Below are 24,146 nucleotides of genomic sequence, written 5' to 3'. Positions count from 1 at the left end.
TTTCTAGTGGGTTCATGTTTATTAATAATTCTCAGTAATAAAAAGAAACAATTAATTACTAACATGGCTTAAAAGTTCCACAAAGGTAAAAGTGTACAAAATATTCTAAACATTAAGGAAACCTTCATTTTTCTTCAACTTAAATTAATGTTTTCAATTTGGCAGCTCGTACAGTAGAAGCTGACTGTAACAGTTTTTAATCCTCTGTAATTACAGCGTGTTGAACACGCTTTCGAAGGCTCATGAAAGTGCGATCTACCCACTAAATTAACCATAAATTGAGCTATAATAGTGTATTGAAGTGAAACGACAGGATTTTATGGAGGCGACAGCTAAAAACAAAACATAAATGAGGAAGAGAAAATATTTTGTAAAAAGTATTTTTAGAGTAGAAAGTATAAGCGGGAGAAGAGTCAGTTTCTGGTCACCTTTATGAATATGTAATAACTTACAACTTTTTTTGTCTTTCATTTTTCTCACAACTGATACTATAAACTAACTTCTTGGAAAACAGTCATGCTATGACAGAGAAATCCACTGTGGTCATACAGCTGCTATAAGACACACGGAAAAAAATGACTTTTCAAAATAAAAGCCAAGAGCTGTGTGCAAGTTCAAAAACAACCATGCCATGTTAAGGAAATGAAAATATAGCTTTAAGACTGATGACAATTTACCAAGGGATCCAATTTCTCCGATTCAGACCAAAGTAGTGCTGACGGGCAGCCGTGCTCTGCTCTTCATCAAGAACAGAGGGAACCGAAGAACAACAGGACGTCTTAAAACAGGAACATGTGGGTGAAAGCTTTCCCATATAAAACGCTGACCAAGCACTTAACATGCCACGATCACTATCTAAAGTCATATATACAGCTGTTTAAAAAAACAACAAAAAAGAACAGATAACATGAAAATACTAAAAAAGAACATAAAGAAATAAAATATTCACTCAACACGTCATACGCATACGTACTTCAAACAGAAAAGTTCATTTCGAAGAGCCGCTTGTTACGAATCATGCGTACCTGAAAGGAAGACAGACATGGTTTAGAGAGGATGGGTAGGCATGAGGTGGAGCCGGTGGTGGGTGTCAACAGAGGGCTACTGGGTACGAGGAGTTGACGACAGAAGCCAAAACCTCCACCGCAGCAGCCATGCCCTGCATCCATCCTCCACCCACTGCACCAAAAATACCTTGAGAGGGTAGCATGCGTCCTCCCATTTTCCTCTCATCTCCGTGCCTTGAAGTCAGAATAACTGGCTCTCAGCTAACTCAATATCACTAAAGTGCTCTCTTTCTCTCACCAGTTAACCCCGTAGCGCCAGGTGTACATTTGAGACTTCTACATCATCAGTGTGATTTTTCCACCAAAAAACTGAAATAAATTGCACTTTTTTTTAAAGCAATAGAACATTTTTAAACATAAAAATGGCTGTAGCAAATATGATACCAATTTAAATGCATATACGCAAATTAACACTTCCTTTTCTTTTTTTTAAAATTGTTTGAAGGTTCAATTAAGACACAATAAATGAAGAATTTTCTGGCAGTTTTCTTATGAATTTACAGGGTTAAGCGCATCACTGAGGTCAGCCAAGGGGACAAAAAAAAGAATTAAAAAAAAAAGAAGACGACATATAAAGGAACACTTGCATAGTATCAAACGCCAGAAGCTTCCATCAAAAATAAAAACAAATAAAATGAGAAAATAAAGTAACTTGTCAACTTATAGTCCACAGATATATCACACTTGAGAAGTGTGTGTGTGTGTGTGTGTGTGTGTGTGTGTGTGTGCGCGCATGTGTGTGTGTGTGTTTGTGTACATGTGGGCGTGAGAAATCTGCACAGCTGTGAAGACATGAGAAACTCAAATGGTGGAGACAGCTGTCATGTGTGTGTGTGTGTGTGTGTTTAAGACTGGGCTGAGAGGAGAGAGAGAGGGAGAGTCCGTCCGTCTGTGTGTGTGATGTGAAGCTGGCTCCAGCATCAGCTCAGTACTTCGGCACTTTGCTGTAATCTTCCTGGCCAACGTTCTTGCAGAGACACATGGAGAGGATCATCCCGAGGAGCTGGAGGAAAGCGGAGTTGTCGGCTTAGATATTGCATTTGAAACTGATGAGCAGAGTGTGCACTCAAACATGCAGGTGATAAAACCAAAGAATTTCTGCGTATTTACAACAGGCTACAATTACTGAACCACAGGCTTTGTTTTCTCTCGAAGTCTGTCTTGAAACAATATTCACATACTTTAGTTATGTCCACTGCAGAGCTTCAACCGCACATGTCTATTTACGCTGGCATGAGTAACGTGTTTCCCCAAATTCTGCTTTAATGTAATGTGCCCTTAACCCTCAACTTAGCTTCAAAAAAAGGGTATTTTTTGGAAATATTTAACACTGTCTTTTAATTTTACACTTTTTAGTCTGCTGTTCGCTTTATTTTAAAATTGTGCATTGTGTCAACACTTTGTAATTCCTGTCTGTGACTTTTTGGAAACACTACATATCCAGTCTTAGTTTGAAAACGACAGAAACTGAGACTACTGGAAAAGTTATTATATAGAAAAGCAGTGAAAGATACTACATAAATAACCACTGCTTGCCTTCTGTTCTGAAGACCTCAGGCTTCTCGCTTTTGAGCCATGATTCACAATCTCAGAGATGTCGGGATTGGACTTCGATACCTCCCAGTTTTTTTAACAAAGTGCCCGATTCTAATTTCACCTTCAACTTTACTGCAAATTCTAAAGGTTCACACACTCTCCTCCACCTCCATTTATATATTATTCAAAAAAGGTAAGCTATATAAATACGGTTTTACTTCATTTGTTTAACTTGGTTTTCCTAAAACTTTGGAGGTTTTGTTTTCTAAAGGCTTCTTCACTTTCTTTTTAGTGCCTTTGACATTCAGTTAAAGAGGAACGAGAAGCTTTTCTTTTTAACCAAACTAGATTCTGCCTACAAGAGTTATGTACAGATGCAGGCCAGCTGTTTCACTCTGCTTCCAGCTAAGCTAACTGGCTGAAGCCAGAGGTATGGTAATGAAGACCAAACCTTTTAAAGGAACAGTACATGTGGCACCTGGGTGTAGGATTAAGCTGCTGTTGTCGGTGTAGTTACACATTCACCTAACAAAACAAGCAAAAGATCCATGAAGGAAAGATCCCGGGAGAAAGCACGGATCTTTTTGGAGTTATGCCACAAAAGTCTTCGAGCACAACTCAAACCCACTTTGGTGACCTTTTGTGAATGAGGGATGAGTTAAAAGTAGCTTATAGCAGTATATATGGAGGATTACAAAGTCTATCTACTAGGATAATCTAAACACATATGTTTGCTTTCTGCCATCATTGTGATGAACGAACATAATTTAATAAATGTATTTATCTTGTGTCTGCCTGCCCTAACTTGAAACTGTATACCAGCTACGATCCAAGCAAATGCAGACAAGGTACAGTTAAAAACAAATATACTGGCAGCCTTAAGGCACTCTTGATAAAAATCAGAACAGGAAGAGGCGGATACTGTACCTCCACGACTGCCACGGCAGCACAGATCCCCAGAATAACTCCCAAGTTATCCTTTAGCCATGTTTCTATGGTGGTTTTACAGCCCTACAGGAGAGAACAAGAGAGGGGGGGGGACATGCAGAGAGATGAATGATTACAGGATCACAGCCGGACATGAACTGAGCCTTTTGAAAGCACAACTGTTAGCTCTGGATTGAGCCTGTGAGGGGAAGAATAACAGGGTTTAGCTTAGCCGAGGAAGGGAGCGACTGGGGAGTGTAAAGTTTCTCAAACACGCAGACCAAACAACAGAACGGTGGAGCTGTACTGCTGTTTGGATAAATCAGAACAGTATGAACAATTCGCCTCAGCTGCCACCGATCACGGCGCTGATTGAGTTTAACCACAGTCGCACACTGAGCTGCCAGTCTTAGTCAAACAGTTATGTAAAGATTAAAGGTGTGACGTCTGTGTCATCTCCCTAACCATGGCCTGGACTTAAAAACAAAACAAAAATCCAAACTGGTGGGTTTTCATTTTGAAACGTGTAACTTTTGTTATGTTTATGTCTGCTGTCCATTCTGCTCCACAGTTTTAGGACCCTTAAAACAGAGTTGTGTTTTAAGATCTCCACCCAGTCTTAGTTTGAAAGCTTCAGCAACCTGTTTGCTAGGACTACTGGAAAATTCAACTCCGACATCTGCTTTACCTTAATGCTGATTGGGCCTTGTCAGCAACAAACATTAAATGTTAAAAACTGTTAAATTCCTTAAAACAGTTTTACAAAGAATCATAAATTAAAAATCATTCCTATGCTTAAGTGCAGCTGCAAAGTACTTCAAATAAGTCTATACTTCTTGTAGAACACATCCAATCAGTAAGTAAGATACTTTTTAAATGCAGTGACAATAACTGTAATAATACTCAGATGACAGCAGATCATCTGCCTCCATTTCATCCCATCCCCAACATTCGCCTATGTCACAGCAACCGTCTACACGTCCAACCTTCACTACATCTATGAATCTTCTTTGTGGCCTTCCTCTTTTCCTTTGTCCAGTGTATCCACTGACCCTCCTCTGCACATGTCCAAACCATCTCAGCCCTGCCTCTCTAACGTAGAAAGGCCAAATCAAACATGCAGATCATCAGTTGCTTTTTTTTTTTTTTTTTTTTTTTTTTTTAATACTGTGATATTATTAATTTTACTACAATATTTTGGGGCTGTCCCACTGCCTGGAGAAAACATTAAAGAAAATACCAAAAATAATAATAATAACAATAATAATAATAATAATAATAATAATGATAATAATTTGTATAAGCAGCGATATCATGGTATGGAAATAAAACACAATTTCAGTCTTGCCTAATTTTCAACTCTTAGCGCACAGACAGGAGGCTGCAGACTTTACATTGTGTTATTTACCGTTTCATAAACAGGTGGATCTGGGGACAAGGTTGTACACAGGCCTGCTAGCTCCACTTCCCCAGGCAAGGAAGTATTACGACAGGAGCAGGAATACTGCACCTTGGTGCTGTTCTTGATCACAGGGTTCTCAGACCAGTTGCCCGGCCCAGTAAAACCACAGCATTTCATCTGGTAATATGGGAGAAAGCAAGGATGTGAGACAAGTTAGAAACACAAAAAACCCCACAGAGGATGGATTGACAAAGTTTTGCTGAATTTAATTTCTTTAAAAGAGACAAAAATGAATTGGAAATGAAACTGGATCCAAAATGAGCAAATCCCTTGGCTCTGTGAGTGAGTACTTGTATTGTGATATTTGAGAACAATGTATTCTTGGCTGCTGCTTTCAGAAAGACCAGGAGGAAAGAGGCTTGGCAAGAAAGAGGGAAAGGTGGAAGAAGAGAGGGAAGAAATTGGGTACAGGCTGATTAGTTTAATGAGTTAGTTCATCCAAAGTGCAAAGCATACGTATATTTTCACGTATCCCTGAGATCACTTTTATTTGCATAGTTCTGAAAAGCCTGTCTACAGAAAACGGTGGATGTGATGGTATTTAGGGAGCCCACCGTATTGGATGAAAGTTAAGTTAGACGAAGGCTGCAGGTTACAGACCTACAACTATTCAGCATGATTAGTGTCTCCTGATGTATGGAAAGCTGCAATCACACTGTTAGCTGCTTGCATGATAATTGTTGATTGACTGAGTTACGCATTAAAAGGGATAGAAAAGCTGCTTATAATGTATTGTAATGTGATTCTTGAAGAATTATTTAGAGTGATCACGCCTGCCACCAAAACAATCCAAACTGAAATCTAAACAAATGGCTGATTACGTTTACTTTGTGTGATTAGAAATAACTTCCACTGTGGAAAAACAGATGGGTTTTTTAGGGGGGGGGGGGGGGAGGGGTCGACAAGGCATGGAAACACACTGAAGCGTCAACTCACCGTCCTCTGAATGTAGTCCAAAGGGTGCTCTGTGGTCCTGTTATTGGGGTAGGTGATGATCACAGTCTTAATAATGCTGTCCATCTCATATGCCAACTGGAATTGAATACGAGTATATTATTATCAGTGTCTAAGAATAAGAAACACACCATGGCTGTACATAAATAAAAGTGTGTTCATTTTAGGCATTAAAACAAAGGTTGAACACCAGCCAGAGAGAGGAAGTGAAACAGTAGTGAGGACAGAAAACAAATAAACAAGCAACAACCCCCCCCAGAAATCCCACAGATGATCATTCTTTTTCAAATTTTAAATTTATGTTTCTTCGAGCACCGCCACAGTCGGTTCTTCTATGTGACATCTCTTGCTGGGCTCAAACATTGTTCAAATACAGCTTAGCAAGAGAACGACTCCGTGTTTATGTGTGTAAGACCACAGAGCGGTGGCAGAGATGCAGCTTCTGAGGCTCTACAGCGAGAGCCTCACCCTATTCTGGGAATGGGCACCACCCTGCCCTGTGGTGAGCCTTAAACACAGGGAGGGTGTCTTGGGCTGCAGATACGCAGATACACATGTACGTACACATACATGCATATAAATGCTGGAGGGCTGAAACAGCCACCACCTATCCTGAACGCAGTGGTGAGGTTTATCAAGGGAAAGGCTTTTTATGTCTTGGAAAAGAAAGGCCATGTTTAGAGAACAAAACCTGTTTTAGATGTTTATGTGCTCCAACTTAACACTCCCTTTAGAACAACACAAAGGTGGTGCTATTACTGGTTTGACCTGTATAAGAAAGGTTTTAAGGGGGGAAAAACATCAAAACATCAGGAGTTCAGAAAAACACATTTACAGCTACGCAACAGCTTTTTAAAATTTAATCCAATACATTTTTTGAAAATCTTAAGCTGTTTTTTTTTGGTGTTGTTTGTCATGGTTTTTATTTTAGCCAGCTTGTTTTCTAATTCAAGCCCCCCTGCTGAGCTAATAGCATCTATCAAAGGATTAAACTTTGTCACAGTTTGGTTGTTGTTGTTTAAAAAAAAAAAAAAAAAAAAAAAAAGGAGCAGAAATGGGTGACATGACACTTAATAAGATGACAATTTCTGCCTCTGGGGTGAAAAGTACTAAAATATAGAAGATGAAGACAGACTTATTTCATATGATTAAAGCTTTAAAAACATCATTTTATGTGATTCTCCAGCACACTCGCTCTTTAACCCCCCCCACCTCACTACTATGATGACGAAAGCCTTCGATTACAGCAACCTACAAACTACTTCCGGTACTGTTATCAGATATCTCCTGTCCTCTTTCTTTATCTCACTTTTTACAATCCAATCACATGACACAAACTCTCATACTGAAACTTTCCATTTGTTGAACTTTGGATTCCTTACAGGTTAAGGTACACACAGCCAGCGAAAGCTGTGAAAGGGAAACAAGTACCCAGTGGGTCCAAACTGTACTAGTGGGTGGAGCAGTGGTGGGTGGTAGAATGCACGAGAAGCGGGGGCAACAGGTTAAATTAGGAAATATGGTAAAAAGAAAAAAGGAAAAAAATATAACACAAAAAAGAAAGAAGATGTGAAATTAAAAATATAAGGGAAGAGAGTAAAGCAGGCGATAAACTAAACTAGCTTCTTACCCGATCTCTCTGGAAGTAAATGAGAACTCCAGCAGTGATCTGGGCAACGAGGATGAGGAGGAGGCAGGTGAAGTACTGTGAGGGGACACAGACGTATGTCAGTTTTACATAACCACTGATAGAGATGAAAAACACTGAAGCAAATCTTAAAGCAGATAAAATAATTATTGTTTTAACAGGAGCGAATGAAGTAAGAAAGCTTGTATTGGTGAACATATATCTGTAGTTCCCATCAGCTTTGCACAGCTTCACAGCAAGTTTCAGGTAATTATAGGCTGCTGGTTTGTTTTAGGTTTTTTATTTAGTAGCAGCAGGAAGACTTTCAACAAACACTAAAATATCCGGCCACACATAGCTGATAGAGAGAAAATAGATTATTAAGTCCGGTTATTTTTGGGCAGCCAAAACACCAAAACAAGTGTTGACACTTTTTCTGAATGAAAAAAAACCCCTCTAAAAACAGATTCAGAAGAATTTAAAGTGGCCAATCTCACATTAAAGCTTATCTTCTCAGACATGTCTGCTTTGGTCCAGACAAGTTCCAGCATAAATGCTGTTTTTAGATCACTCTTATTCTGTGCTCTGTGATTTAACCACAGACCCCAAACTTGCACAGAGGTCAAACTTTAACTTGTCTTTTCAAATCAACCTGAAGTTTGTGTCAAACTCCAGTTTCCAAGCCCTAAGGCAAGTGTGTGGGGAGAGGTGCGAGACCGGGGGCATACTAGTCACTTTAGTTTCCAACATGGTGCACAGTGAATTCATTCCCTGCGGTGAAACTGTCAACGTGGAGCTCTATTCGAACTTTCTGGGGCTTCTGAAGAAAAACATTCAGCAGAAGTGATGTGAATTATGGTCCATGTCAGCCAGCCATCTCCTGTCAGCTCAGAGCACACTGAAAACGCAGGAGTTTCTGGACCGCTCACCAGTTTTGCTTCCCTGCATTTTCATCCTTTTTACGAAAATGAAAATCAAGTTGCAGGTCCACCGTTACGACACAGGAGGAGAATATTGCAGAGGCCTAAATGCAATGAGTCATAACAGGACTTCGACTAAGATAGCAGTCGTGCTGAAAACAGGAGACGATTGTAAGATCAGCCAAATTCAAATAAGGTAAAGCCTTTAATGTGGACCTGTTCTCTTAACTTTTTTATTGCATCTCACCCTCACGCAGTTAATGTACTGAATAGATAGAAAGTAAACAAATTATCAACTCTAATAAATGGAAAATTATTCACATGTAACAAATAGAAACAAAACAGAATAAGAGAAAAACACTTTTTGGGCAGACACATCCAGCTTTTCCAGTCTTCCCTTAGTGTGTGTGTGTGTGTGTGTGTGTGTGTGTGTGTGTGTGTGTGTGTGTGTGTGTGTGTGTGTGTGAGAGAGACAGAGATAGAGGCTCTACTGCCAGCTGGTCACTGTCACTGGAAGAAGTAGGTCACAGCAGTTATTCAGTTAACCCCTTGCAGGTTTAACGCTGTAGGTCACGCACCCATCCCCACTCTTGTTGTATCCCCTACATTTTACTAGCTTTATCCCCATCTCCCCCACCCCACCACCTGTAAATCCACACATGCTGTGATAGCCTGGCAGCACACATTTAGCAGAAATGCTGAAGGGTTTTAATGTCAGCAGGAATATATCACGTTCTTAGCCTTGAGAGCTCAAGTAGGTAAATTAGGTGAATGTTTCATTAAATAAAATTAAGCTTCTGTGTGTTTAAAATGATAAGACAATAAATATAAATAAGTAGGAAACAATACCTCGAACAGTATTTACTGTTTTAATTATGCACTGGATTGCAGATAGAGGCAAAAGGGATTACAAGCGAACGTTATGACTGAACTATGGTCTGAGTTCACTGTGGCTTGGCTTTCACACATTCAGATGAGGGCGACACTATGTCTGCCTCTTAGAGGAAACCAGGCTGCAGCATTTGAGCTCAAAGTCAGTGTAGCTTCTCACCAGACCCAGAAGACAACGGACTTCGTAGATGGATCCAATGCAGCCGAAGAAGCCCATGGCCATCGTCAGGGAACCCACTCCGATGAGGATGTATGAGGCCACTTTCACAGTATCTGATGATTCCTCTGGAGAAGATGAAAACAGGCAGGGGAACACAGAAAGAGATCAACATATAGATTCACTGAAATCTAAAAGGGTGGCACAAACATGATTTTTATGGTGACAGGCCCCTGACTTCTTTTTCTGCACTAACTGTAATACAAATGCAACTGTGTCTAGCAGGCCAAACGAGACCTACTTTTGCACCACATATGTGGGGGCCTTTTTACTTCTGCAAACCCATTTTTAGACACACAGGTTACGGTTAACCAAACCTCCTTCACCGAGCAAAATTTCTTTGTTGAAATCATGCAAGCTTTTGTGTGAGAACACATTCTTTTCTCACACAAAAGGTTTTTCTAACAGAGTTGACTGAGACAAGTCAGTGTGTGGCGAGATAAATTGATTTCCCTTTCTGGTATGTAGAGTGGGAGGGATTCTGCAGGAGGAGGGGGCCGGCACTGGGAAGGTTGGAGATAAATTGGAGCCATTATGTGACTCTGTGTGTTATCTGCTTTGGAAGAGCTCCAAAGAGTCCAAGCTCAATCCACGGATGAGGCTAGATTTTGAGCTCTGTCAAATGGCTCCATCTTATCAAGGATTCCTGGGCCAAGCAAACAAAACAGCAAATCAGATAACTCACTCGCAACAGTTTGGTTAAAGAGCTGACAGACAGAAAGGCTCCGACACCTCACCTCTTCTATCTGTGAATATATTTCTGTTGCTTTTCTTTATATGTGCTCTGTCAGATGCGCAGTCAATAGTAATATCTCTACAGAGTGTTAAAATCAAGCTGAACTTTATTACTCTACTTTATGACTGCAAAGAAGGAACATTAGCTCTCCTTGAACTAGCACCAAGTTACTTTGAAAACCTCCATGATGCAATTTATCATTTGCACTTATCGGAACAGGATGCATCATTAAACAAAGATAAATAGAAAATCTGTATGGCTGCAGCACATTTTCATATCCTGTCTCAACTATACATAATATTTTATCACCATTTTCTTATTTTATAGCTCACGCAACTTGTCAGGACACTAAATGGCAGCCTTTACTGCATTTAGTACACACAGTATTTTCTTGTTAGTACTGAAACACCTTTAACACCTTTAAATACGTAATATAAACTTGCTAAAACTATGGACAAGATGTGACTGAATGCATGTACACTGCTGATTCGACATGGGCTACCACAACAGCGCATGCTGCGATGGTTTAAGAATAATTTCTGAAAGTGATGAAGTCACCATGTATCGAGTGTTTATGAGGTAACATTTAAAGGGAGGCAGACAACCATGTTGTATGTTCTATATCCGGTACTCAGCTGAGGCATGTTATTTCTGTCTTTCTCATAACCGCACGCCCACTCCTCCACTCACACACACGCAAATTACTAGTAGCTGTAAAAGCAACAGATGTCCACGGGTTTCAGTAATTAACCTGAGGGATTTAGGGGACATGCATAAAAGTATACAGTAGGTACAGTTAGGAGCCAGAGTGAGAACATTTAGCAACACTAAATATATTAATGCATGTAAGAGATTTCTAAGGCTCTAGTTAGAGGTGCAACAAATCAACATTTACATAGTCAGACGAGAGAGAAAAGCAAAGAAAAAGTTACATGACACAGCAAGATATGTGCCGACGTTTTGCTTCCTATATCGTCATCATTACATTTATTAGTGTATTTCAACACACTGAAGTAGAGGTTCGCTTGAAGAGTATGCAGCTACAGTGGACCGCAAACATGTATTTTACATGTAGATGATAAGCCAGTGTGCTATGATTATTAACTACAGAGTTTGAATTAGATGTTGTGTGTGGTTTTCATGCAGCCCGGTGTTTACGTGAACTAAAAACATACACCCAGAAATTTGAGGAACTGCAGTGCAGCTCTAATGCAATACCATGGGTATTTGTAAGGGGCAACATTTTAGTTCACAAACAGAATTATACAGTCATGTAGACATCCCAGCCTCTGTATGAAAAATGTCACCAAACAGAATTAAAGCTGTATATTTGATTTGAATTAGCCTGCATAGTATAAAATATTATTTCAACTAGTTTTCTTGTTCCCTTAAAGTGTTTGTTTTTTTTTATTTCAGTTAACTGAAATGTTTCAACACACTTAGTTTTAGATTGTTAACATAACTCACTACAAAAACCTTGGCAGCACCTAACAGAAAAACACAATCGGGGGTACTGAGTCTGCTCAGTTCTTCTTTCCATCTTTCCATCACACATTCAGAAAAAGGAAGCTTTTTTAAATAAAAAAACAAAAGAACAGTTTCCTTGTACTCCTAAGACCAGTTGCAGGTGTCTCAAAGATTGCAGCAGCAGAACAGAAACTGTTCTTTACAAGCTTCCTGCATCTGTGTGCTTCTGGAGTAACACCAAAAACATACCATCCTCCTGCACTCAGCATGTATTAGCCTGGTTACTGTGCTATTCTGTCGTCTACTCTGGCAAGTTTCCATGTAGGTCTCTGTTAGATATTCTAAAATAGTTACTTCGGTGGTTTCCATGGAACTTTCCATTTAAAGAAGGAAAACTCATGGTGCCCTTCAAGACGGCTGGCGAGGGAGAGTAGGAGTTAGGATTGTTTGGTGCTGCAGGTCCTTCTGTAAACATGACCGAAGCCACACACTGAGCTTCCATACAGATGGCGAAAAGTCATACTTGACTATATGTACAGATTTAAAAATTAAACAGGAAGATCAAGTTTTTTTTTTTCCTTTACTCTGCTGAATTCTGAGTTGAAAGAGTCCAAAGAAAATCATTTTCCAGCATGTTCTCTTTTTCTCTCCCTGTGCCTCTGTAAAGGTTTCTGAATTAATATGAAGCACATTTCCAAACTGTGCTTTGGCGCGCTCTTCGTCTCACATACCTCTTCTCCCTGACTCCCAGGCTGACTTGTTTAAATAATATGCAAGCTGTATTTTAGCAAACGCCAGCAAGATAAACTCAAGGCATCATGTTACAGTAAACTATTAACATCAGTGCTCTGATATAGACGAGTATATAGTGAGGGGAAGATGTCCTTTTTAACTTAAAAAAGGGGGGGTAGGGGCGCCTGAAACCACAACATCCTCATAGTTTCCCTGCCTGAAGTCACTGGGACAGCTGCAAAGGCCTTTGCTAATATAACTCATAAAGAATGGAAACTAAAAACACAAAGATCCTGTTTATAGGCAGGCCAAGCTTCTAAGGGGAATGCACAAGAGTCAATAAATAGAGCTGGCTGGAGCTTTTGTTCTTCTGCAGAGTGATAAGATATTTTCTGTGAGGTTAGACATCCAAGGCTGAGCAGAGTTTGACCAGTCCTTTGTATAGGGAACATAAATACAAGTAGGGGGGAAGGTCATTAGACTCCTCCTAGCACGAATATCCTAAAGGTATGAATGAATCATGCCATCTCTTGGGGAACAGCTGGATTATCACAACAATAGGCCTGAGGCTGAAAAGGATGATGCACACTCTACTGCCTTTATTTTCTGAAGGCCTAATTTGAGATAACCAAACTCAGCTGAACAACAACCTTGGACTTACTAAGTTTTAGGACAATAAAGGTCAATTCTAGAGGTTGTTTTGATCAAACTCTAGTCTTTTCACAAACAATCGATCAAGATAGCAAAAAATGGAAACATAACCCCAAACTTCCAACCAAAATATAGATGACTTCTGCTCTACTTGACCTACAATTTTCTTAACTCATTATCAAAGAACTCAACTTTTATTTTTGATCATTCAGACTTCTATTTAGTCCATTAATCGTACTTGTTAAAAATCACTGGAAAGTTCAACCGATGCCGTAAAACCAAACAATGCAAGGCGCCGAAACAATTAACAAAACAGTAATTATTATTTGACTGATTCAAACTGAGTCTGTCTTAGAGCAGTAAAGCTCACAGCCCTTCTAGCCTGGCACAGTGAATCAGGTCACAACCACTCATCTGAGGTTGAGTTAAATGGAACATTAAAACCCTGCTTTGGCAAACACAGCATATGCAGATCTCCTATACGAAAGAGGTACCAGAGTCACGTAGAAGAAAGTGCTGTATCTGACTTCCAACATGTACCAAGTTGCCAGACAATAAAAAGAAGGAATTTCTCTTTACAAACTGAGAAAAAAACTTGACTGCTGCTCTTGGAAATGCTCCACTTGGGATGAATACACTGAAAGCATTTATAAAAGAGATTTATGGCAACTAAGAGTTTCCATCCGTGGTTCTCTGTTTTTTCAGGCAAATCTGGACATGGGCTTCATTATGCTTTCTCCAGTCTTCTTCACAGTAGTTGGAGACATTTCTATCTTTAAGAAAGCTGATAATAACAATAATAATGCATTTCTTACTATGCAATGTCTACAAGTAGATCTGTGAGTACATCTGTACAAGTGGGAAATTTTATCTACCACCTCTGCCATCTGTAGGACTAAGAAAACGGTTCAAAGTGTGGAAAGTGGAGGAGGGGGATACAACTGCCATTTTCCACCCTAAGATGAAAACTCTTAAGATGCCTTAGTAATCAAGAGCCCATCACCTTCCTTGAGTAACCCACTTCTCACAGATGTGCCTGTCAGTGTGTGTCTATCTCTACAGGGGAGCTTTCGCACCGCACAGAAAGTCATCAACTTTCATATGCGAGTCACATTTTTAGTAAGGTGTGAACAGGCCCTCGTGACTCTTTAGGAATGAGTCTCATGGGATAAAATCTGCATTAGTTGTAGAGGAGGTACTTACGTAGAACAGCAATGAAGCTCTTGTTATCAAGCAGAACCCACAGTCCAAAGCCCAGGATAAGGGCTCCAAAGACCTATGGAGGTGACAGAGAAAAATCAGGTACAATATGTGTTCTAATGTCTTACACACTGTTTGTAGTTGGTCTGTTTTTTCTTTTTTGTTTCTTGGTCTGGCACATGTGGATAAATCTGATTGCATCTTGTCCCTTGAGTTTCTGTCTGCCTTTCTCTTTCTCTCTCTCTCATAACAACATTTGGAAAGAAACAGGATCAGGATATGGAGACAGTCATTTCACAGGCTTTTCTCACAATTAACATCCAGTATTCATAACAGACCTGGAAACTGGAACATAGTGTAACTGGTTTCTTAAAGCCTCCAAAAATGATCAGATTTACTTTATATACCCTTGTAATGAGGCTATGAAGCTGAGACTATCAATGTAATTAAGCGGGCCCTTGTTTGGAAATTGTGGGGCACTGTAGAGGGGGCAAATTCTCAAATAAGAGGCCTGTTGATTCCCCAGCTATCCACTTGTATCGTTGCCCCTCCCCAACCTCCCAGCAGTAATTAGAGCCTTCGTTAAGAGCCGTTCATTTAGAGAGACTCTTGTGCTCCCGGCTGCCATCATTAGCCCACCACTTCCTGGCTTCCCCTAACCTCGCCTAGACTAATCTGTCCACATGGACAAACACTGACACAGACACACAAGCTTCCTATTAGACACCAGTGGTGCATTCACATCAAAAGGTCTGCATCAGGTTTACAGCCACAGACCCACTAAAAAAAAGGTCTGGACATCCTCGTCACAGTCAGTTTTAGGAGTCTGGGGTTGTATGAACCTCTGGACTTTATGTTGTGACCAGCCCAAGCGACTAGGAAACAAACAGAAACCATCTGTTCTAATTTAGACCTGACCAAACTTCATATCTCCTATCACAGAGCGAGTCACAGCGACATTTCCCTGTGTATCTCTACCATCCCCTGGCACCATCTGACAGTTATTCAAATATAACCCTGAAAGACATCAGGCAACTCTCAGTGCGTCATAAGTGTAGGATGCAGCATACTCATCTGTCTAGCTTAGCTAAACAAAACTGCTGACAAGGTGAAAATTGCGTTACTCTAATAGTCTGTGCAATGCATGTGCAGATACTTACAAAGAAGAGGAGGTTGAAGAGAAATAGAAAGTATTTGGTGACTGCAACGCATCCTTTCCCCATGGCTGTGTTTCTGGGAGACAAAAGAGAATTTATTGGTTATTAACATCAGAGAGTTATATCACAGTACAGCGTGGGCAAGAGATAAAAAAAAAAGAGAGAGATCACAAACTGACTCAAGATGAAGAAAAGACACAACAAGGAAAGTTAGCTTTGAGTCAAGGACGTCGAGAAATCTGCACAGCTGGATTCCTGATTAAACACAGCTTCAAATCTTCAAAGCAGCGTTGGCCTAGTTCATTTTTAAACAGTCACATTTCTCCAGGCTTAAATAGCTCGACCGACCAACTAGTTCCCTCTTTTGTGCGACAACTGCTGCCCTGTTGTTGGAAAATATTCTGTTTTTGCAGTAACACTTGTTAATGAATGCAGTTGCATTCTTGACAAACAAGAAGAACCACCCTGGTTGGAAAGAGCGGCAGGAGGACCACCACAAAGTGATAAGTGGTGAAGTCACGACGGCTATGTGGAGAGGATGACGGCTCGTGTGGTTACATGTACTACTATCTCAAATTGAGAGAAACTAGACCAATCTACCAAGTGATATAACACAACATGGCAACAACAAGTTTGGTTAGCAACTGGTTTTTTGCAGTGAATTTTATGAACCAACTTGAAAGGAGCCTATACGGTATAAAACTACAACCAATAAACACACGACACAACACTGCTGTTGAGGAAAGACTTTCACTGTCTGATATTCTTGGTTTTTAGAATGGAACATCATCAGCTGCACTGTTTTACAGTAGTTTACCTCATGCTCACATACAGTCTGTTTGGGTTTCATACATACACAGAGTGCACTTGGTGACTTTTCTCCAAGTAACTTTTCCCTTAAAAAAAAAAAAAAAAAAAAAACAGAAAGAAAAAGAAAGAAAGAAAAGAAAAAAAGTAGGCCAGGCCAGCACCACACACTCAGTACACTTCATGAAGCCTCCCTGGTAACATGATTCAGCCTGAGCACAACCAGTCCAACGACAATATTCACCACAACTTTCTCCTACTCAGGAAAAACTGAAAATATAACCAGCTATTGTGGTTATTCGAGGAGTCTGAAATACAACATGGAGGCACTTGTATATCTCATGACAAGCTCTCTCTTCCTGCGTCACTTACATCTAAACCTTCTTTCCAGTATCTGTAACAGGTAATTATGTATTTAGTTCTTTTTTTCTTTTGCCTATGTTAACCAACAGTTCAAATTAACAATAGGTATCTTGGAAATCCACTCAAATGACTTGCAACTAAAGTCTATTTACTTTGCTGACATCTCTTAATCACATCTCGTTTCCTCTTCACTTGATAAGAAGTCTGTCTACAGATTATGCATAAAGGAAGCTGCCATGTTTTTCAGACAGTGTGTATGTCAAAGAAGAGAACATGAAAATTAATTACAGCCTAAAGATAATATGAAAAATAGCTTCTGCTCAACAATACTTGTTGTTAGTTAAACTTAGCCGGGTCAGATCTATGATACGTGTCACTGCCTCACTCTCTCCTCCTCCCCCATTTCCTGTCTATCTCCTTCACTGTACAAATACAGCCAAAAGCTACAAAACAGACACACACACACAAAAAAAAAAAACTCAGCAAAAAAACCCAAAGCTTCCATGCTGTTCAGTTTACTTCAAACTGGTTTTACCATGAAATATCAATTGAACTGCTGGTAACTATCACATGAGTGTGAGTTACTTAGACTACACAAACATAAACACAGACAAACAAATACTTCAGATTGCTTTCTGAAGAATACTTTCAGGTTCAACATACTTTCGTGGTTTTAAGTTGTTTGTCAGATACACAGTCTGTAGAGCAGCTCTATGAAAAGCCTTTCAGTATTATTACTTATTAAATGTAGCATAAAAATACTAAAAGAAATACCAACACAATTTCATATTTACAAAGCTACACACAATGCAAAGCCCAAACCACACAGCAGATACCCTTGCAAAGTAGATAATCCTTAAAGGAGATTGTTGGTCTTTATGTCTAGATGGTGAGCAGCAGCGGGGATTAAAAAAGGCTTAGTTATGACAACCATTGTTTGCTGACTGAGCCCCGAGTCCATCTGAAAACCGTTCCCAACAATGCCTCAATGCTACTTATTATATTTCTGAACCAACAAACATAAATAGGCTAACGTGCTAGCCCAATTTATTACGAGGCAGTAACTGAGGTTATACTCTTTTGGGAGTACAACTTTCATAGAAGCTCGCACTGACAAGATCAAGTTGAAAGTGCATTTAGAGAATTCTTTTTGCTTAGCTTACAAAGTCAAAGCCAATCACAGTTAACTTCCTGGAAGCCTGTGAAAATAAAGGCTCGGCAGTGGAATGGAAATTTAAAGTGGCGCTAAACAGCCACCCAAGAGTGGCATTTTAACCATTTATTACAAGTAGAAAATATATATACTGCTGCTGAAGTCAAAAGGCAGTTTACTTGAAAGGTTAGTTCAAATTGGAGAGATGAAAAATAAGTGAAGGCTCAGCTTGGTGTAAAAACAATGTGCAGAAGAGAAAAAAAAGATTCCCCTGAATAAAACCACGACAGAATCACCTGAACTTTCCGGCCCCGCGATCTCACACATTTTTTCCCTCCCTTTACACCCTCCATCTCCCTCCCTGTGGCTTGGCGTAAGGTGCGAACACCTACTAACAGTATTTTGGGTGCAATAAAAGGTTACAAGCATTACGCTGAAATAAGTGTTTGTACAAACGGTCAGTTCACAAAAGCATGGGTTACATAGACGAGACAGCACGAATGGCAGATGGCAGCAACTGTGTCTGAAATGGACCCAGCATTGATCAGCTATGGTCGTGTTGAACACAAACGTCAGGCAGTGTGCCAAGCTCCCTCTACTACCTCCTCCTAACATATTTAATATGACCCACTTACACATCTGCGAGGCCACGGTGTTGGAACGAATGCACCAGACACCATCCTGGTACTACTAAAGCTCTTAATATCGTGCCAAAATCCTGCTTCAACATTTGAAAAACTGTTGATCACCATGCATGAGCAGGTTGTAGGTTGTCACTGAAATGCAGCAGTAAACAAACAAAAGAAATCATCTTCACAATGCATGGATTCCTAGAAACAGCCCCTGAAGTAAAATCCGCCTTTGAGTATTGCTGCGGTCTGCTGGTGAGAGAATCAGGGCTGCTAGTATTGATAGCTTTCGTCAACATGTCATTTTTATGTCTATGAAAGTTTTTAATTCGCCTGGGTCATGGGGTGTCGGTTTTATAGACGATGTTTTATCAGTTCAGTTGCTTTATTAGTTGATAAACCTCAGTGGGTTTTCAGGGATGGAGGGGATTTCCCAATTTGCATCTATGTAATGACAAGCTGTATGGCAAAAAAAATCAGTAAACTCCCCATCTGTGGTTGGGTGCCTGGTACCTACCCACGTAAATGAAAATGATGACACATCTGTGGCAACAAGACTAAACACAGATTTGGTCTACAGTCACTATATCATGTAATTGACAATTTTTTAAATCCACCCATCCAACCATATCCATTCACATCATTGCCAATAAGTCAGACAGATTTGTTCCCGTTTCTCGGTTTCTAAGAACAGCCAAGGGGTTCAGGTTATCAAGTGTGTGATCACAGAATTACGTCTTTGTTTTCTGGGGGGGGTTTTCTACCGTTTCTGGTTTTCTGTTCAAAGCTAAGCGTGAAGTGGTGTGGGCGAGGTGTGCACCTCTAATTGTGATGTCATGGTTTTCGGCCGGAAAAGCGGTCAAATCCCTGCTCCAGTCTGAAAATAAACTCCGCTACTTGAGGCAGCAACTTTTAAGTATTTCAGAGACTTTTTTTTTTTTTTTTTTTTAAACAAGTGGTGAAACAGTGGAGTCCGGCATTGTCAAATAAATGTCGATATACTGGTCAAGATTCCTACAATCTACGGGCTGTGAGCTATGAGAAAAAGAACAAAATCATAGATACAAGCAGTAGAAAGGACTTGAAAAGTGTCTGAGCTCCCCGTTAGAAATAGGGTGAGGACTCCAGTCACTCGGGAGAGGACAGAGTATAACCACTGTTCCTCTACATCAGAAAAGACGAAATGAGGGGGTTCGGACATCTGACTAGGGTGCCTCCTTGTCCCATCCTAGGTGGGGTGTTTGAGAGATTTTCTGGGGCAGATACAGGACATTCAGCAGAGATGTCGTCTCTCAGCTGGCTTGGGAACACCAAGAAGAGCTGAAGACAGTGAGGATGGACAGGAAGAGCTACATTTACACTGCTGTCCTCATGACACGGACCCTTACAGGTCATAGAAAATGGATGGGTGAATGGAATTTTGTGAGATGACAGATTTTCAAATTTCCACTTATGTGACATTTAAACTGTCAGAAACCAGCAAAAATCCCCCACTATAGAAAAGATGAGGCATTTATGGCAACGAGACAATCATTTTGTGTATAATAAAAAAAATGTTGTTTTTAAAAAGAGTAGCAAAAAACCCCCACCAAACTCTAAATTTAATGATACATAACAACAGCAGGACGAAAAAGAATGACAGAATCTAATTTTAACAGAATATCAAAGTTTAATGACAGCAGAAATATTTTTGACATCCTTAGACCAGAAAGAGTAAAAAAGAACAAAACTGTAATTACTAATCTATTAACAATGATTTGTGGTGCAACAGCTGTGGGAGAGGGGTTTTTTTGCTTTGTTTTTTTAGAGAGACTTTTGTCTGGAAGGTATTTTGCCAGGAAGTTCTGTTTTCTAATACGTCATTTTTAGTTTGCATAAATTCTTAGTTGCTGATGACCTATACAGTGAGTCATCAATAGCTGTTATGGTGCTTCCAAAATGAGATTTTATTCTGTATAGGCCTCAGGCTCTATAGGTCCAACAAACCACCAAGTAACTCGACTACATCAATCTACTACTGTTCTCCAAACCCTGAAATACAGTTTTACAGAATAACTGAACAATCAAAAAGTCCCTCTCTCTACTCCACATTAAACTCTAGAGAGAGGCGTTTGAGCCCAGGCAGTCACTGAGAATTCATTTGCCTACTCAGATGTGAACTTCTACTTGTACACCACAAAATTGCTTAAAGGCCTACCACAAATGCTGCAAGACTGTATTAACTGGATGTTACCTAGAATTTCAGTAGCTTACTCATTGCTTCCCCTCAAACTATCTCAGCTTACAATTAGGGCTGTTGCACTGAGAGAAATAAAATAGTTACTAGGCCCCTAACATGTGGAAGGACCACCCAAACCCTGGAATTACAGCACCATTTTTTGGATGGTTTTTTTTTTTCCCCCAGTGCTCCCACAGAGCCTCCACGGTGAAAAGTGCAAAAGGCCACTCCTGCTGGAGAACGGCCAAAACTGTTTCTGGTTCTTCTGGTTCTTCTTGTTCCATAGATGAGGATCAGAGCACTTAACGAAGGATTAATGAAGAGCGATGTATAAAGTTTGAAAAACAGCCCCATCTTCTCAGATTACAAACAATATCAGACACAGACCCAATAAGCGGGTAATTAAAAGTTATTTTACATCCACCAAGAATACTGGCTACTATGTAAATAATACGTTTTAGTGTCTGTGCGTCACCTGTTTTGTTTTTTTTACTTTGAATATTCAGACCACAAGTTTATTGGGATTTATTAAGATCAACATGGGAGAAGATTTTGATAGGAATTGTTGGAAACTAATTTACTTTAATTACAATTTATTTTATTTACGGATTTATTTTCTGTAATCTTTCTGTGTATGTGCCAGATGTAGAAGGCTTCCACCTGTATGTTTTGTGCTCACAGTATAACAAAGACGTGAAAACTTTGAACTCTTACACTGAAGCTTCACACTGTAATTACTGCATTAAGGGGATGAACTATGCTGAAATTTCATATTTAAAAAGACTTTGATACTGAATCTTTATAACCCTAATAACCACTTCACATCAGTTATTATAATTTTCTTATTAGTATTTATTTTATGTGCACTTTGCCTTCAATTCAGTTTAGTTTCAGTTTAATTCTTGTCTTTGGAAACTTTTTACTTTTCGTTTCAGTATTACCTTTACTCAATTTTTAAACTGTATTAATGGAAAATGTCAGAGGCAGGATTTAGACACTACTGATCTATTAATATTTAGGGGTGGCTGTAGTTCAGAATGTAGAGCAGGTCATCTACTAATTGGAAGGCTGGTGGTTCGATCTCTGGCTGCTCCAGTCTGCACTCCAAATATCCTTAGGCAAGATACTAACCCAAAGCTGATCTCCAACGCATCCATCGGAATCTGACAGTATGTGAATATTAGAAAGTACAGGGGGGAAAACAGTACTTGAACAAATGGTTAAATGTGGCCATGTTGCGTAAAGCTCCTTCGAATGTTAAACTAGAGTAGAAAAGCACGATCTAAGAACCACGTATCATTTGCAACACAAACATAACTTTTTAAATGCAGTTGAGCCTCAATAAACACATCCATCAATGTCTTTGCCAAATTTAAATAAAAAAACAAAACAAAACTAAGAATATTTTCTCTGCAATTTTATTTTAGTTAATTTTTGCTTTTGTTATATTTCAGTTAACTAAAACTAGATGTGAAAATATATTTGAATGAACTATTATAGCCTTAAATCACATGCTTACACTTATTATACCGATCTGGCATGTGAAACTACATACGTTGGGCCCCAGATTTCATAGGTACGCCACTGCTCTTAAACAGTTGAAACTATGTTTGCATTAAGTTTCCTCATTAAAAAAAAAAAATGGGAGTCGTTTTATTTATTTATTTTTTAAACTTACTCAAGTTTAAAGGCTAAAAATACCAATAACAATAATTATCCACACGCAGCCATTTTTTCAGTGGCCAGGAAGGCTGAAATAATGTAATTGCACCATGTCGAAAGCCGAACCTTGAACATCTGTTATAACGTTTGCCCTACAAACACGTACAGCTCACACACACAAAACATCCCCACACAACATGTTAAAGTCAATACACCAGCATTGAACGTGCACAAACGACAAAAAGCGAGGACTTGAATCTGGCTGAAAAAGTATTTTTACATCTGAATGACTCCTGGGACTGAAACTCTGCCTCTGCCTGACACTGAACACAGCATCTCGTGTCTTTCACGGCTAGCTGACCGTCCACCGACCAGCTCCTCAAATTTCCCCGACAAAATTAACTACTCACTCTATTAACAACGTTCCAGCAACTTTAACAGAAAATAAACAGCCCATAAAGACCGCTGTAAACTAAACAAAAGGTCTCCAAACAAAGTAAAAAAAAAGAAAGAAAAAAAGGCGCATTCCAACGGCGTGTTTTCACAAGCTAGCGCGGGCAATTCTGCGGTTATTACTAGCTAGATACACAAAAACATCGCAAACACTTACTTTGCGTCTCCGGAGGTGCTCAGAGCTGACAGGAGTCTACCGTTGAAACAGAGTCTGATCTCAGAGTGTGAGAGAAACAAATGACGGTGTCTGTCTGACTGGTTTGTGTGTGGTTTATGTGCGTGAGGGGGCAAATTCGTTACACCCACATTTAACCCTCCCCTGTCCTTCCTGGTGCGACAACTGCAGGCTACAGGTGTTTTTTCTAGTTCTTTTATTACAATTTCACAACCTCAACCTAGTGAGAGTTTTTTTTTTCTTTTGTGGGTGTCTCATTTACACAACGGGCACATGGTTTCCCTTTCTTCATCAGGAGAAAACAAAAAACAAACAGAATTCAACTTCCTGGCAGACATTGCATTTGCGCAGTTTGCAACGGCATCTTTGAAAACGAGCACCTGTAGCACCTTAGAAATCAGTAAAGGATTTTCGTGGCTTTTTCTGCGGTTGCAGCTGCAGTTTCATTTGCAGCGGATGCCAAATGTGGGGCCGAGTATTAGACGAAGCATCGTCTTCTGATAGATTATCATCAATCTTATTACCCTGATCGCGTCAAGACCGTGCGTTTTGCAGACATCGTACAACTTCTTTTAAACTCTCATGAGAAAACAAGACTTAAGCCCAACAGAAAATATCGGTCTAGATATTTTGTCGTTTAGAGTATTTGCCTGTAAAGTAATGCAGATTGTACCAGCAAACGACCATTTGGCACACGTGCTGATTGTTAAACTTGACGAAACATTTCACACAGCTTCTAAATGAGTCATTGTATGTCACCCCCAAGAACTAAACCAGGGCTCAATACATTAAATGGGAAAATGTGGGGAAAATGCATACACACCGGGGCACATGGGAGCCTTTTGCCTATAAACAACCGTATCTACACGCACATTTCCACAGCCACACAATCCCTCTTTTCACCCTTTGCACGCTGTGCGTGTGTGTAAAGAGGTACGAAGAGGTGAGACCTGGAATAGTATGTAGTCGAGCTGGAATTCACCGAATTATATTTGTGCAGATGATCGTGTTGTGACACGCTGAACAGAAACAGAAAACACCAAACAAAGCACGGGCTTGCACAGCTCCTCTTAAGTTTCTTGGTTAAACACGTTAAAACAAACGCGTGGAGCTCGTCTTTTGGTGGGTGATTTGGTGGCCAA

The 24,146-nt window shown here is 39.8% G+C and overlaps 1 protein-coding gene across 1 annotated transcript; it reads right to left on the bottom strand.

Annotated features, from left to right (window-relative positions):
* On the bottom strand, window positions 1–23,179 carry cd82b (CD82 molecule b). The gene is made up of 9 exons (XM_003443875.5): window positions 22,987–23,179; window positions 15,548–15,620; window positions 14,391–14,463; window positions 9,545–9,669; window positions 7,577–7,651; window positions 5,929–6,024; window positions 4,939–5,109; window positions 3,531–3,614; window positions 1–2,070 (listed from the first exon to the last, which is right to left on the bottom strand). Exons 2-9 carry the CDS (start codon window positions 15,608–15,610, stop codon window positions 1,993–1,995), a joined length of 765 nt encoding a protein of 254 aa, XP_003443923.1. The 5' UTR covers window positions 15,611–15,620; window positions 22,987–23,179; the 3' UTR covers window positions 1–1,992.
* Window positions 23,180–24,146: the final 967 nt, after the last annotated feature.

This window comes from Oreochromis niloticus, linkage group LG7, assembly GCF_001858045.2.
Source record: "Oreochromis niloticus isolate F11D_XX linkage group LG7, O_niloticus_UMD_NMBU, whole genome shotgun sequence".
Classification (NCBI taxonomy): domain Eukaryota; kingdom Metazoa; phylum Chordata; class Actinopteri; order Cichliformes; family Cichlidae; genus Oreochromis; species Oreochromis niloticus.
Note: the sequence above shows the minus strand (reverse complement) of the source record. Positions and strands in the feature narration are given on the sequence as shown.